We start from the raw sequence: 14,626 nt of genomic DNA, 5'->3' as shown, positions 1-14,626 counted from the left end.
AATAAAAGAATAGGCTTTAATTTTGGAAATACGTTAGACACCATACTGAGGGATGCATTGGTAGTAGGACGTAAGAGCATGATAATACACGAAAACCTGCTAGAGTCCAAAACTAAGACTAGACGAGATCAGTGTAGAAGGAGGTATGCACAGACAGAACGAAAACTAACTGAAGACAAGGAAGTAATCGTGGATGTGAAGGGCAATGGAAAACCAACAAGGCGAAAAGAATAGAAGATAAAGCAAATCAAGAATACCACCGGAATGATGAGCCTCGATTCCAGAAGCAGTGTTATAGGTGTGGTAAGTGTAGAGGTGCACAACACGACAGTGATTGCCCTGCCCGAGAGGGATAGTAGGCCATTTCACAAGAGTGTGCAAAGCAAAACAGTAAAGCAAATAGAAATTGAGGACAGTGAAGCTGAAGAGTCTGAAGAAGAAACCAAACCAAGACCCAGAAGGATCCTAAGCATTAATCCTCGCAAAAGAGAAGGCAAACAGCAGTGCAAATTGGGGGCACACTTATACAAATGATGGCTGGCTCTGGTTAAGACCTCACAATAATATTAAAATAGCAGAATGAAAGGAAGAAGAAAGGAAATTAAGCAAAACCAGAACCAATCCAGGAGTTTACGATGGCAAAGAGATCAAAATAATAGGATGCTTCAAGGCTGAAATACATTTCAAGGACAGATGAACTAAAGGGAAGGTGTATGTCATGGACATAGGAGATGCACCGCATCAAGCTGGACTCGAAATCCAATTAGACCCTTATGCCAAGGAACGCGTCATGGAAGTATCAAGCCAAGGAAGTCAAGACCCGTTGGAAAAGTATGCCTAAGTATTTGAAGACAATTGGCTCTTTAACTCTTTCACTATTTGAAACAGCACCCGTCCTCACACCTTTGTATTATGGGCCGCTGTTAGAGACATAGCCATTCTCTACCTACCAGCTATCTGTTTATAAGCGCAAACACGCATTTGACCACTCCTTCATTACTTTCAACACCGCCTACGGTCTTCAGAAGGGTGTTCAGCCTCACAGCGCTTCAAGGCCGGACCAATGGCAGCAGGCGCTAAACAAATAGTACCTCACATAACATAACATAATAAGGACATCAAATGGTATATGCACAAAATTAAACTATGCGAAGGCACCAAATCAATGAAATAAAAGGTAAGACCAGTACCAGTTACAGCCAGAAAAGAACTACAAACACTGAATTGACTCATGAAAGAAAATATAATAGAGACAGTAGAAGCAATGGAATGGTTATGCCCTGTAGTAATTGGGATGGGTCTGACAAACTGAGTCTATGTGCATTGGACTCAGCACGCTGAATCAACAGGTGAGCGCCAATTTTCCTTTACTAAATATAACAGAGATGATGCAATCACTACAAGGAGCAGAAACCTAGAGATAACAAGTGTGCACCACCATGTCAAATTGCACCCAAAATCAACAGACTTGAGGGCATCTGTGACACCCTATGGTGCGCATCAATGAACACGCATGCCATTCGGTGTAGGCTCTGCAGAATCAGTATTTCAAAGAATCATGAATGAAACTCTCCAGAAAAGAAAGATAATGCAAAATTCTTTCAAGACAACGGGCCTCATTACGACCCAGGCGGTAAGGGGTTTACGGCAGCGTTAACAGCGCCGACCCTTACCGCCTGAGTACGAGGTCCCTTAGCGCCATGGCGCTTTTAACACCTGCTTTTAGCAGGTGTTAAAATCCATGGCGCTAAGGGACCATGGAGTTAATTACGCCACCGTAATTTACGGTGGCGTAATTAACGCCTTCCCCACTCCCATTATGCCCTATGGGGCAAAAATGGGAATGGGGAAGGGTAAATGGGGATTGGGGACTTACCGCCCCGCCAAGGTCGGAATGGGGCGGTAAGTCCGCCAACCACCATGGCGTAAACGTAGTTTACGCCATGGTGGTAAAGTCACGGCCCAGGCGGTAACTTACCGCCTGGGTCGTAATGAGGCCCAACATGTTGATACAAGGAACCACTACAGATGAGTATGACACTGCCCTAGAAAGGGTGCTTGAAAGATTGAAGGAAAGAGGATTCAGATTGAACAGTCCCTGGGGTACTCAGTCTCAGCAGCAGGGATGGAACCTACACAGGGAGCATTAGCACCAGAGCCACAGAACAAAGAATAACTGGAATACTTCAGGGTTATGGCACAGTAATATACCAAGTTTGTGAGAGACTTTTCCAAAAAATCCAGAATGTTTGAGGAGATTGCTGGGAAAGAGAAAAAAAAATGAATGGGCAGACCAATGCAAAGAAGCCTTCTAGTAGATAGAAAAGGACAACAGAACCTCCCAGTCTAAAATCATTCAAAACAATGAATGAGAGCATATTAGCAGTAGATACCAGTGCATATGGCATAGGAGCAGCACTACTGCAACAGGCAGAGAAGGAACAATGATGGTGTCATTTGCTTCAAAGACATTGACAGCCTCTGAACAAACACTACTCAGTGATAGAAAAAGAGATGCTGGCATGTACATGGGCAGTAAACCACTCCCGGGTGCATCTATGTGGAAGAAAATCCAGGCTATGGACAAGCCCCCAGTAAATATATTAGGGCACAGAAACACAGGAAATCAGATTACACAGGCGGCAAGATTAGCTTCCGAAATGCAAGAGCAAAAGGTCAGAATGGAACATATACCCGGATGAAAGAATCAATAAACTGACAGTCTTTCAAGATTACCTGAAGCCAAGGTCAATATTGTAACGAATTTCAAAGAAGAGTGCATAGTGGCAGCAGTAGCAGAAATTACAGAAAACCTTAACCAAGCCATAACACTTGAGGAATGGCATTACAAGCTAAGCAAAGACACAGCATTGCAGAAAACAATGGAATGCACAAAGAAAGGATGGTCCGGGAGTGAGACTGATGGCACCATAATTGCAGAGCTGTTGCAAAGTACAGTCTGAATTACGCTAGAATGATAGAATCCATGCTAAATTTGGTAGACGTGGGTTCAACAGTGTGGATTTTGTATAGCCGGACAAACAAACACACATACATACATTCAGCTTTACATATAGAGATTAGGCACATGAGTACCATAACTGAAGTTGGAGAAGAATTGTTCATAAATCAAAGGGAGACATTGAGATGGGTGTGTTACAAGGATATCAAACAGTAGGTATGTTTTGACCAAATGTGCATTTCCCTTTTACACACCATAACATGTTTACATTTTTCTTTGTTTCCTGTGCTCACTTGTACTCAAACTGTTCTTCCCTATAACAGGAATGGTCTGCTACAGTTGTGCTATTACTGCCTGACGAAGAGACCCATGTGGTTTTCAAAGCTAGCAGGCAAAATATGCAGCCAGCCTGAAAAAGTTATTAGTGCCCTGATGTTTGTTTAAAAAAGCAACCTGCATTATTGGTAGAGAAGGTGAGAGACAGGCTGTACCTTAAGTGATAACCCTGTGCTATTGAAGCAGGAAGAGAAACGGGGCACTGCAACTCACATGAAGTGGTATACCATCAGAATCCATACAGGAACCAAGCAGGGATGTCATTTCACCAAAATGCCTGGGGTAGCAGAAGTGACATCACACGACCCTTGACCCCCTCATGACATCACAGGAAGTGATGTTATTTGACCCCACCCCCAGTGACATCACAGGAAGTGATTGCAACCGACTTTCAGATTTGTTAGATGCATCTAGCAACCGTGTTTCCAGGTGCTCTCCTTCAGCCAAACATAAGAATCGAGGCATGATTTATCCACAATTACACATTTGGGGAATGCCATTTTACAGATTCGACGTGGGGTCTATATGTAAAACATACATAATGCAGTATTTCTAACAGGGTAACCAACATCTGTAACCCAGGCTACAGCTAGTATATGAAACATCTACAGATCATTGGACACAGAAGTATGTGTTATCTGTGGTGTTGCTGTGTTAAACAAGCCAAAAAAGCACTGACCTGGGAGGCGTGCGCTGCTGTTTAACCTGGAGAAAAATGCTGCACGAGTAAAGCCTGAAAATTAATATCATTGACCAGGATTTAGTATCAACAAAATTCCCTGGTTATAAATGTATATATGATTCAGCTACCACTACGATAGAAGAAACATATTAGACTGGTCTGCGTGCACAGAAGGGAGCGCAGCTGATAATGTTACCTTTGCTGGTGTATAATACCTGTGAAAGGTTCTTTCGATATACCCAAGACACCCCCCCCATAGTTTTTATTATCTAAGCGTGATACTGGGTGCCAGAGGACTTTAAAAAAAACACCATTTAATGTAATATCATTGCTGCACACATAAATTCATAGCACCACACGGTTATTTAAAATTGAAAACACCTACAAGTTGCTTATCACCCGGGGACTCACCGGTAGACTTCAAGGCGTGCACTGCACACTACCCCTTTGTCAGACCCAGTGGTGCTCAATGGCGTAACACAAAATTTGGCAAATCCCCTATGAGCCATGATTTGGGGGGCCCTCCCAAGCTCCTTAATAAAGCACAGGGCATGCCACATCCCGGGCCATATAATAATAATGGGTTAAAATGGTGCATTACATAGCACACTTTCGGGAAAAATGTGGGTAAAAGGCCAACAATGTGGGTAAATGGCCAACAATCGGTTTTGTAGGGTGTAGTGTATATCTGAAAAAATGTACAATATGTGCAAGTTACCAAAAGTGCAGAGTGCATTTCCCAATGCATGATCATGCCTGTCCCTGCAATATATGCCAGTATAACAAATATTTTTATGCTGGCTGTGCCCATACATTCCATGCTGGCTCCACCAACGTATGCTAATATTCCCATATACGACCATACTTATGTTCACTTTAAGGCGTTTTTCCATAGTATCATTACTTCCACTATGCACAAAACTGGCTCTGCCAATATATGTCCGTACACCTATGTAAGTACCTAATCCTGTTAGTTTGTCCATTAAAAATGACATGTCACAATAGGAAAACCTGTCCAAACTAGTTCCAATGTAAGCCAGTCTAGACACACAAGAACACTTTTCTTGCTTGATTTATCATAGATGCTCAGTTAATAAATAGTCATGCTATAGTGAAGAATTCGCAGGCTGCTACGCCAAAGCATCAGTTTATCGAGGTAACACTACTTATCATGCTTGCTTTTTTAAAGATGCAGGTAATAAATGTCATGCCACAGTAAGCAATGGCTAAACCGACTGCACCAAAATGCCAGTCTACCCAGGGAATGGCACACATGAACTTGCCTTTGCCCAAAAATACCACTAAAACACGCAAAGTCAATAAAGGATGTGGCAATAATGCGCCAGTGATCCTCAGTCTCCCAGCCCTTTACACACATATGCATCGCCTTTCACCCAACGGTCACTCACCCATACATCTCCTCTCGCACTCGCTCAAACTGGATTCACCACACAAACACACACCTAACCCCACCCATAACATTCAAACACACACTGCCACATGTATGCTACCTCACCCATCAGTCACTCACGCCTTCTCTTACATGCACTCATTGCATTCTCTACAAAGGCACACACCCACCCACCCAGAGCATTAAAAAACACGTCATCACATTCATACTCATTCACCCACCAGCCACTCAATCATACACCTTTTCTTACCTCCACCCATTGAATTTTCTACACAGATGCCGCGCACACACACGTACAACCACCCACCCACCCAGAACATTCAAAAAGACAACAACACCTTCATACTCATTCACCCACCAGTCACTCACACACACATTCGCTTACATCCACTCATTTCATTCTCTACACAGGCCCACACCCATCGCATTCTCTACACAGGCACACAGATTATTCACAAACACACATCACATCACGTCTCACTCACCCACCAGTCACTCACACCTTCTATTACATCCACTCATTGCATTCTCCACACAGGCACACACCCACTCACATAGAACATTCACAAACACACATCACATCACTTCTCATTCGCCCACCAGTCACTCACAGTTTCTTTTGCATCCACCCATTGCATTCTCTATACAGGCCCACACCCATCCACTCATTGCATTCTCTACACAGGCACACACCCACTCACATAGAACATTCACAAACACACATTACATCACTTCTCATTCGCCCACCAGTCACTCACAGTTTCTTTTGTATCCACTCATTGCATTCTCTACACAGGCCCACACCCATCCACTCATTGCATTCTCTACACAGGCACACGCCCACCCACCCAGAACATTCAAAAACACACCATCACATTTATACTCATTCACCCACCAGTTACTCAATAATACACCTTTTCTTACCTCCACCCATTGCATTTTCTACACAGGTGCCACACACACCCATCCACCCAGAACATTCAAAAACACACCATCATATTCATTCTCATTCACCCACCAGTCACTCACGCACAAATTCTCTTACATTGACTCATTGCATTCTCTACACAGGCGCACACCCAACCACTCATTGCATTTTCTACACAGGCACACAGTCACTCACACAGAATATTCACAAATACACATCACATCACTTCTCATGCACCCACCAGTCACTCACAGATTCTCTTGCATCCACTCATTACATTCTCTACACAGGCACACACCCAGATCATTCAAAAATACACATTACATCACTTCTCATTCACCCACCACTCACTCACATGTTCTCCTCCATCCACTCACTGCATTCTCTACACAGGCACACACCCACCCACCCAGAACATTCAAAAACATGCAATCACATTCATACTCATTCATCCACCAGTCACTCAATCATACACCTTTTCTTACCTCCACCCATTGAATTTTCTACACAGATGCCGCGCAAACACACGTACTTCCCCCCACCCACCAAGAACATTCAGAAACACACCATCACATTCAAACGTATTCATCCATCAGTCACTCACACACACATCCTCTTACATCCACTCATTGCATTCTCTACACAGACACACACCCACACACCCAGAACATTCACAAACACAAAACACACATCACATCATGTCTCATTCACCCACCAGTCACTCACACTTCTATTACATCCACTCATTGCATTCTCTACACAGGCACACCCCACTGACCCAGAACATTCACAAACACATATCACATTACTGCTCATTCACCCACCAGTCGCTCACACCTTCTCTTCCATCCACCCATTGCATTCTCTACACAGGCACACAGCTACCCAGAACATTCAAAATCAAACATCACATCACGTATCATTCATCCACTAGTCACTCACACCTTCTCTTACATTCACTCATTGCATGCTTTACACAAGCACACAATCACCTACCCACAAAGAACATTCACGAACACACATGACATCACTTCTCATTCACCTACCAGTCACTCACACCTTCTCTTACATCAACTCATTGCATTCTCTACACAGGCACACAAGCACCCACCCACCCAGGACACTCAAAAACGCACATCACATCACTTCTCATTCACCCACCCACCAGTCACTCACACCTTCTCTTACATCCACGCATTACATTCTCTACACAGGCACACACCCACCCACCCAGAACATTCAAAAAGACACATCTCATCACTTCTCATTCACCCAACAGTCACTCACACCTTCTCTTACACCCACTCATTACATTGACTACACAGGCCCACACCCACCAACTCAGAACATTCAAAAACACACATTACATCACTTCTGATTCACCTACCAGTCACTCACGCTTTCCTTTACATCCACTCATTGCATTCTCTAAACAGGCACACACCCACCCACCCACCCAGAAGATTCAAAAACACACATTACATCACTTCTCATTCACCCACCATTCACATACATACATCTGACACACACTTCAGACATGCAAAACACACATCTTATTACAAAAAAGCCTTCTTACCTTTTTCTTGCAGCTTCATTCCCTTCTTCCAGGCCCCCTCGGGTCCTCCGTGCTGCTCACAAACAGGAACCAGGAAGCTGCTGCGAGAGCTTCCTGGTTCCTGTATGTGAGCTGCAAGGAAGCCGAGGGAGAAGGGGTTGGAGCTGAACGTGACATGTGATATATGCCACGGTCATCTCCACCCCCTACTGAGTGCCTCCCCGGCCCAGCCGTCACACTGAAAGAAATCTTTTTTTACATTTTCCTTTTCTTTTTTAAAGTTGTGGGCGCATGGGAGTCCCTGGGTTTGCAACTGTGGCCACCAGGGGTCGCAGTTGTAACCCCTGCTAGCCCCCAAATGACGTCCTTGGAACCAAGGAGGATCCCTGTGGTATTCACAGGAATTAAGAAGCTCAACTTGTAATGCGTGCAGAAATTGACAGGCTCGCCCCATAACTTATAGAAAGGGACAGACACACCACATATCATTGTTTACACAGGAGGTGGCAGAATTGCCATAAATGTACAACAGGAGCGAATGGTCCACCCCATAATCTATAAGAAGGGACAGACACCCTCTACAATGTACACAGGAAGTGACATGTTCACGAAGTAACACATGAAGTATTAGACTCAACAGATAATCTAAATGTAGATATAAAAAGTGACTCATCAACAATTCTGTTTTACATGGAAAATGATATGTTTGATGACTCATTCTCAACCCCGGCAGAGACCCTGACAGGGGATCTATGCATTAGAAAAGGATGTTTTTACTTACTGGCTATGCAGCCATGACTCAAAGTGATGTCCGCTTTTACCGGTAACCATTAGCTATTCATAGTTACCAACTTGATCCATTCCAATCTGTAGGTTCTTATCTAGTTCTGGTTTTCCTTTGCATTCTGGGAATGGATAATGTTGGCAACTGTGGAAGGGGGTCCTGTGCCAGCACCCATAGCCTTCAATGCACCCAGACCTTCTTGCTGGGTACCATGTTTCTCTTTTATCCCCTTTGCATGCCTCTATTTTAGTTTGGACTGATTGGAGGCACAGACACTGTTGGCATGTGCATGCCAAATAGTCTGTGCTGTTGGTATCCATACACATTCCAAGTAGTTTGTGGAGAAAAGGATGCACAGATCAGAGCATGCTGCGGTGTGCATGCATCAGCAACTGCATTAGCAACTGTGGAGACCTCCAGGTTTAGCTCAGCCCAATCCCTGGAAATGGTGAGAGCACCGTGAATGTGATGGAAATCTTTGGCTTAGAAGTGAGCTATAACTGCTTATATATTCTATTAAATGCGTATAGTCTCTATTGAGAGCTGCAGCCGTAATCCCCTTTTAAGGAGCCTGCCCCACCTCCCCGGAACCTTTGCGCCCCATTAGGGGCGTCAGCCCCACAGTTTTAAGACGACTGAAGGTGTGGATGCTTTGGCTTGTGATAGCAATAGCAGGTATATGATAGCTGTAGCTGGTGTCCAATGTAAGTACCAGACAAATGAATGGCACTACAGTGGCATACAATCTGAATAGATGGCAAATGTTACAAGCCTGGCAAATATTTGTAAATAAAAGGCAAAAACTATTGCCAAAGCTTGTTTCTTCATCTTGTGTTTCAGATGATTAAGACTGCAGAGCTCAGCCCGGATAGGAACTACATCTTCGGCTGCCACCCTCATGGCATAATCTGCGCCGGAGCATTCAGCTCCTTTGGCACTAATGCCAATGACTTTTCTCAGGTCTTCCCGGGGATCCGACCACATCTTGCAATCCTGGCCGGACTTTTCCGTTTTCCTCTCATCCGAGAATATATGATGTATTCAGGTGAGTCTTACGGGTGCCCTCTAGAATGTTCACAGAGACTGCAACTAGCTCTCCATAAACTGTTTGTGTAACAGAGAGGAGATATGGTCCAGTGACTAGGTTGCTGGCGCTGGCATATGGGGACATGAGTTCCATTCATGGCTTTGGCACTTAATTATATCATTTCCTGATTCATGGAAAATCCCCATTGGCCTTAAATTGTAATAATGTGCCGGACCCATAAATAATTACTGTCATTTGACTTCCTGGTGCCACCAGGCTATTCCAAGTCTGGCGGCCGGGAAGTCAGGCGCTGGTAATTCTGTTAATCCCCATTCTCATAGAGTCCTATTGGACTCTATTGGAGTGGGGACACGGGAGCACCGGCACCGTTAACAAGTCTAACTACCATGGCCGCTGTTCCCCGCAGGGTCAGACCAGTCGGGCACAGCGGCTCCGGCAGGCAGACTTGTAGTCTGCCAGTCCGGGAACAATGCTGCTGGTAGGCTTACCGGCACCATTGATTCCGGAACGGCAAACTTGTAATGAGGCCCAATGGGCCTCATTACAGGTGTGGCAGTAAGGAAATAAGGGTTTCGATACCACTGTACCGGCACCCTTTCCGGACCGCCACACTACAACTCTGCCTTCCTGGGCCGTTGCGCCTGGCAGGTCTGTCTATGTCAAATATACTGCGACAAAAAAAAAGCCAACCTGCACACTGGGGCGCAACCGGGTAAAGGTTTACATTTATTGTTAAAACAGTTGGCATCAGCAACAGAATGAAATTCTGGCATACCAGGCACTCAATTCACTTCCACACACAATACAATGATACTTTATTGACATGAGTAGATATTTATTTATTTATTTATTTATTTATTTACTTACTTACTTATTTATTTAGTATAGCTCAAACGTAGATCACTAGATCAAGAGCAGCAGAGCAGCTTTACAACAGGATTGTGCCAGAATTGGGCTTGTCATTTTATACAGTAATGCAGTACTGTTGGTGGAGGTTGAGAGAGATTTCTATGTGTCTGGCAGGTATATTTGAAAGAGCCACATTTGTTATGTTTTGAGGAACAGAAGGATGGTAGGGGCATTGCGAGCCTCTACTGGGATTGAGTGTGATGTGGTCAGGGAGTGGCAGTAGAAGGACTGCTTGCAAGTCTTCTCTTTGTGGGATAGCTTTGACTCCAAGCTTTTGATCGTTTTGCTATCTGAGGTGCGAGAGCCTCCAGGGGTGTAGTTAAGCAGCCAAGTATGTTGGTGTTCTGTTTGAGACTGCTTCATAGGGGATACATTCAGTTTTGAATATGATCCTGACGGGATGGGGGAGCCAGTAAATCATGCACAGTGTTGGAAACATTTGGTCTAATTTGTGGGCACCTGTAATGAGGCGGGATGCAGTATGGTGTTCAAGATTTCAATCAGGCGACACACACCTTGATCTCGGCCTAGTATGCAGCGCACAACTGAAATGCTTGCCTCTTTATATAGATTCAATATAGATTGGTGCACCACTCATATCACACCTCCTTTTCAAATACCCCGGGTCACAATGGACCATGAACCAGGCTGGTTGGTAAAGTACAATATTTATTTATTTATTTTAAAATTCAAAAGAAATCATACACCTTTTAATGTGGGGCAGCAATCACCAATGGGGTGATAATTACAATGAGAATGTGAGCAATGCACTCGGTTTAACCTGCTAATGGAACATAGACAGAGCACAGTAGAATGGGAGCTGTTTTTGGTTTAGGAAAGATAGCACCCAAGTTAGAATTTGCCCTGCAATGTTCCCTCAACCCACAAATAATCAATTCTGAGTGGATAAACAGAAGCAGCAGGTAGCAGGTAATAAGGAATAAGAAACAGGAAACAGAATTCAAATCGCACCTTCCCTCCCCCAATATAATTCCTCACTAAAGCAACAATGCAAAGACACTAACAATCACAAAGAATGGATTACCAAAAGCATTCAGTTCAAAAAGAGTGGAAAGTTTAAAACAGATTGCAGCAAATGACACGTTGGAAACTGCAATTTTTCTAATTCTCGCCTGAAATGACCCAAACCGTTTTTAATAAAAACAGGTGAAATACACTGATTTGGAGTGTGGCTTTTGTTGGAGTATAGAGGCATATCACAGGAACAATATGGACATGAAATTAAGTCTCTAGCTGGTCAATTGGATGAGTTATGCAAGATATAAAAAGGTGCGCTTTGAGTAAAATGGAGCTATGAAATAGGAAGGGAAATCATTTGCGACAAGTACAGTTTTACTTTACACTAGAGTATTCAGGCTAGGCCACCAAAGATGGACACAGTGAGAGCCAGGGTTGATTCGCGCCTTCAACCTCGTCACCCCAGCGCCCAACCCTGGCGAAAACCAGTCCAATCACTCGAAATAGGACTAATGGCTTAGGATTACACAAGACAAAATTACTAAAGAGATGGTGCTAGCACTAGAAATCGAGGGCAGGGTTGCAAGAATGATTGTGACAGTTTTAACAAGCTAGCAGGGTAAGAATAGGATGACTTAGAGAGTGAGATATGGACAAAGACAAGATATATTAAGGGTTTCTATGGGGTGGCGATTATACTCACAGTCCACTTTTTAGTTTTGGGATTTTGGACAGTCAACGGTTCTGGTGACTACACGGCAGCGCACCTGGAAAACAGCTGGGCAGTTCTGGTCACCGGGTGGCACTTCTGGACTGGCAATTCTGGTCACTGGATACTAAAGGTCAGCTGGATGGCAGGATGGCAGCGAGCATGCAGTTAGGGGTATCAGGATGCTTCCCAAAAACACTACAGCTTTCCCCTTTGGTTATTTGGGAATTTTAGTGGTATTTCAGAGTTGAGGCCTTGCTGGGAATAGGATCAGCACTGCTTGGGTTTTGCAATGGGCCCTGGAGTAGGGTCAGCAATGCTTTGGCGGCCTTGTAGTTGGGATCTGGAATCTGGATGGATGGAACAGGCACGCCGCGCAGGAACGTCAGGAAGAGTGTGTGTCTAGAGTCTTGTCAGGGACTCTTATTTATAATGCAAAGTGACATCATAGACTATATTGCTGGGCCGGCTTAGCTAAGCCCGCCTCTAAACAACTGGATTGGACAATCAATGTTGGTTGCCTCCCCTGGGATGTGACTCAGTTCAAGAGGTTGCATTTTATGATGTAAAAAGACTTCCCACAGACCTTTTTGCCAAAAATCTGTCATACCAGAATTTACACATGTGTACAGTTGTGGCACCTTAATAAATAACATAATCAGGTTACATATTTGGTGTACAGCACAGCTGTCCAATCCTGCAATCTGTGAGACATTGTTTTGTCCGTTTATACTTTTTGTTGGTCATTTTCAGTGTGAAATATTCAGCCTAAAATTCTATGACTTTATACATGGGTTTTGATGATCATGAGGGAGGTATGTACAAAACTTTGCATTTGCAACATGGATGCTTTTCTTGTAATCCGCAATACTTTGCCATTTCGGTTCCCCATGCAGCAATGAAGTCTATGACGTCTTAACTGAAAGCCCATAAAATCACTTTAAAACTGCACATTTTTTTTATATTTTTACAAAGTCCTGCTGCAGAGATAAAAGTCTTTAAGGTTTATTTATAAAATAGTCTTTGGAAGCAAATGGCAGTCCTTTGTCTTGCACTGGACTATTTTCTTTCTTTTTCAGCTAGCACCCAATGTCACTTCAGCCCAGTTTGATGGCCCCCTTCACTTTGCAGGTTAGTGTCCCAGGACTTTTATTGTCCCAGCCTGGAGCACAGACGAATGTCCGACGAGCGTGTGAACTTTCTTTGTCCTGGTCCATTCAAAGTTTTTCAAGCTAGCAATTATCACTTTCATGTCCTGGAAGTTTATGGTGTGGCTCCCTTCCTAGGGTGAAGCTTTAACTCTGCCAACCGGAATAACCTGTTTTTGACAGCTTGCAAATTCAGCCAAAGCAGTTTAAAACCTTTATTTTCTGATATTTGGTCCTGAATTAAAACAAACCTGTGCAATAAAATAACCCCTGTATGTATTTTCACCAGCCCCAAACCCCTTTCACAATGCTAATGGCAGGCTTTCCTTCAACAGTTTACTTCCCAAAATTGCCTCACAGCCATAGTTATTTTCTTCTAGGCAGTAGTGTATCTGAAGCACAGATGCATTGAAACTGACATTGCTCAGATAGCTGGAGTCTCTTTTGAACTACTGAGCTTGGATACATTTGTAAAGAAATGAACGTGTTTTCCCGTGCGAGTAGAAGTGCAGTTCCTTGTTGATTTCTCTCAGAGTTGGTTTGACAGGGGCTGTCATTCAAAAAGCATGGTTTTGCTGAGGCACAATAAGATACTGGGCATGGCAGGGCCTTATTAATCACAGTGATTTAAGGAAGAACAGATGTAAATAGCATCAGCAGCATTATTTTAAAGGTGACAAGTTTCCTTTATAATGGAAATCTTGGGCTTTCAGCATAGCAGTGCTGCCTTTTCACTCCATTTATTTTGTACAGGTAAGAACACACTGGCACGCTCCCTTAGTGTGTCTCCTTGTTCCATCCTGCCCCTGTGTGCTTGGCAAGAAGGTGCAGCCATCTTTTTGGTGCTGCAAAAACAGAGTTTTGAGGCCATTGCGCTCGCAGGAGCCAGCACAGCCATTTTGCTGTTTCTGCGCACATGCATCTTGGTGATGTGGGGAAATACTGTTGAGTGGGTCAATATATCCCACATAACCCCCCCAACTTCATCTGCGATTCCAAGTCGAGCGAGAATCGGGCAAGTGGGATTTCTCCATGGGACAAAGCAGAATCAGTCAGGTATGAGTCCTTCTTCCATCAGAGAGCAGTGCGTCGCGCTGTCCCTGGTTGGAACGTGGAACGACACTCCAAGCTTCCTCTTGGATCTTCCTTTATGGTGTTGAGCGAAAACCCCAAACT

The 14,626-nt window shown here is 44.0% G+C and overlaps 1 protein-coding gene across 1 annotated transcript in view; it reads left to right on the top strand.

Moving 5' to 3' along the window:
* Positions 1-14,626, top strand: part of LOC138568793 (diacylglycerol O-acyltransferase 2-like) — a 414,612-nt gene that overhangs the window by 243,987 nt on the left and 155,999 nt on the right. The window contains exon 5 of the mRNA XM_069646568.1: positions 9,499-9,703. Coding sequence (XP_069502669.1) covers positions 9,499-9,703 — 205 coding nt within the window. The remainder of the gene's footprint in view (positions 1-9,498; positions 9,704-14,626) is intronic.

This window comes from Ambystoma mexicanum, chromosome 1p, assembly GCF_040938575.1.
Source record: "Ambystoma mexicanum isolate Mex_15411 chromosome 1p, UKY_AmexF1_1, whole genome shotgun sequence".
NCBI lineage: Eukaryota > Metazoa > Chordata > Amphibia > Caudata > Ambystomatidae > Ambystoma > Ambystoma mexicanum.
Note: the sequence above shows the minus strand (reverse complement) of the source record. Positions and strands in the feature narration are given on the sequence as shown.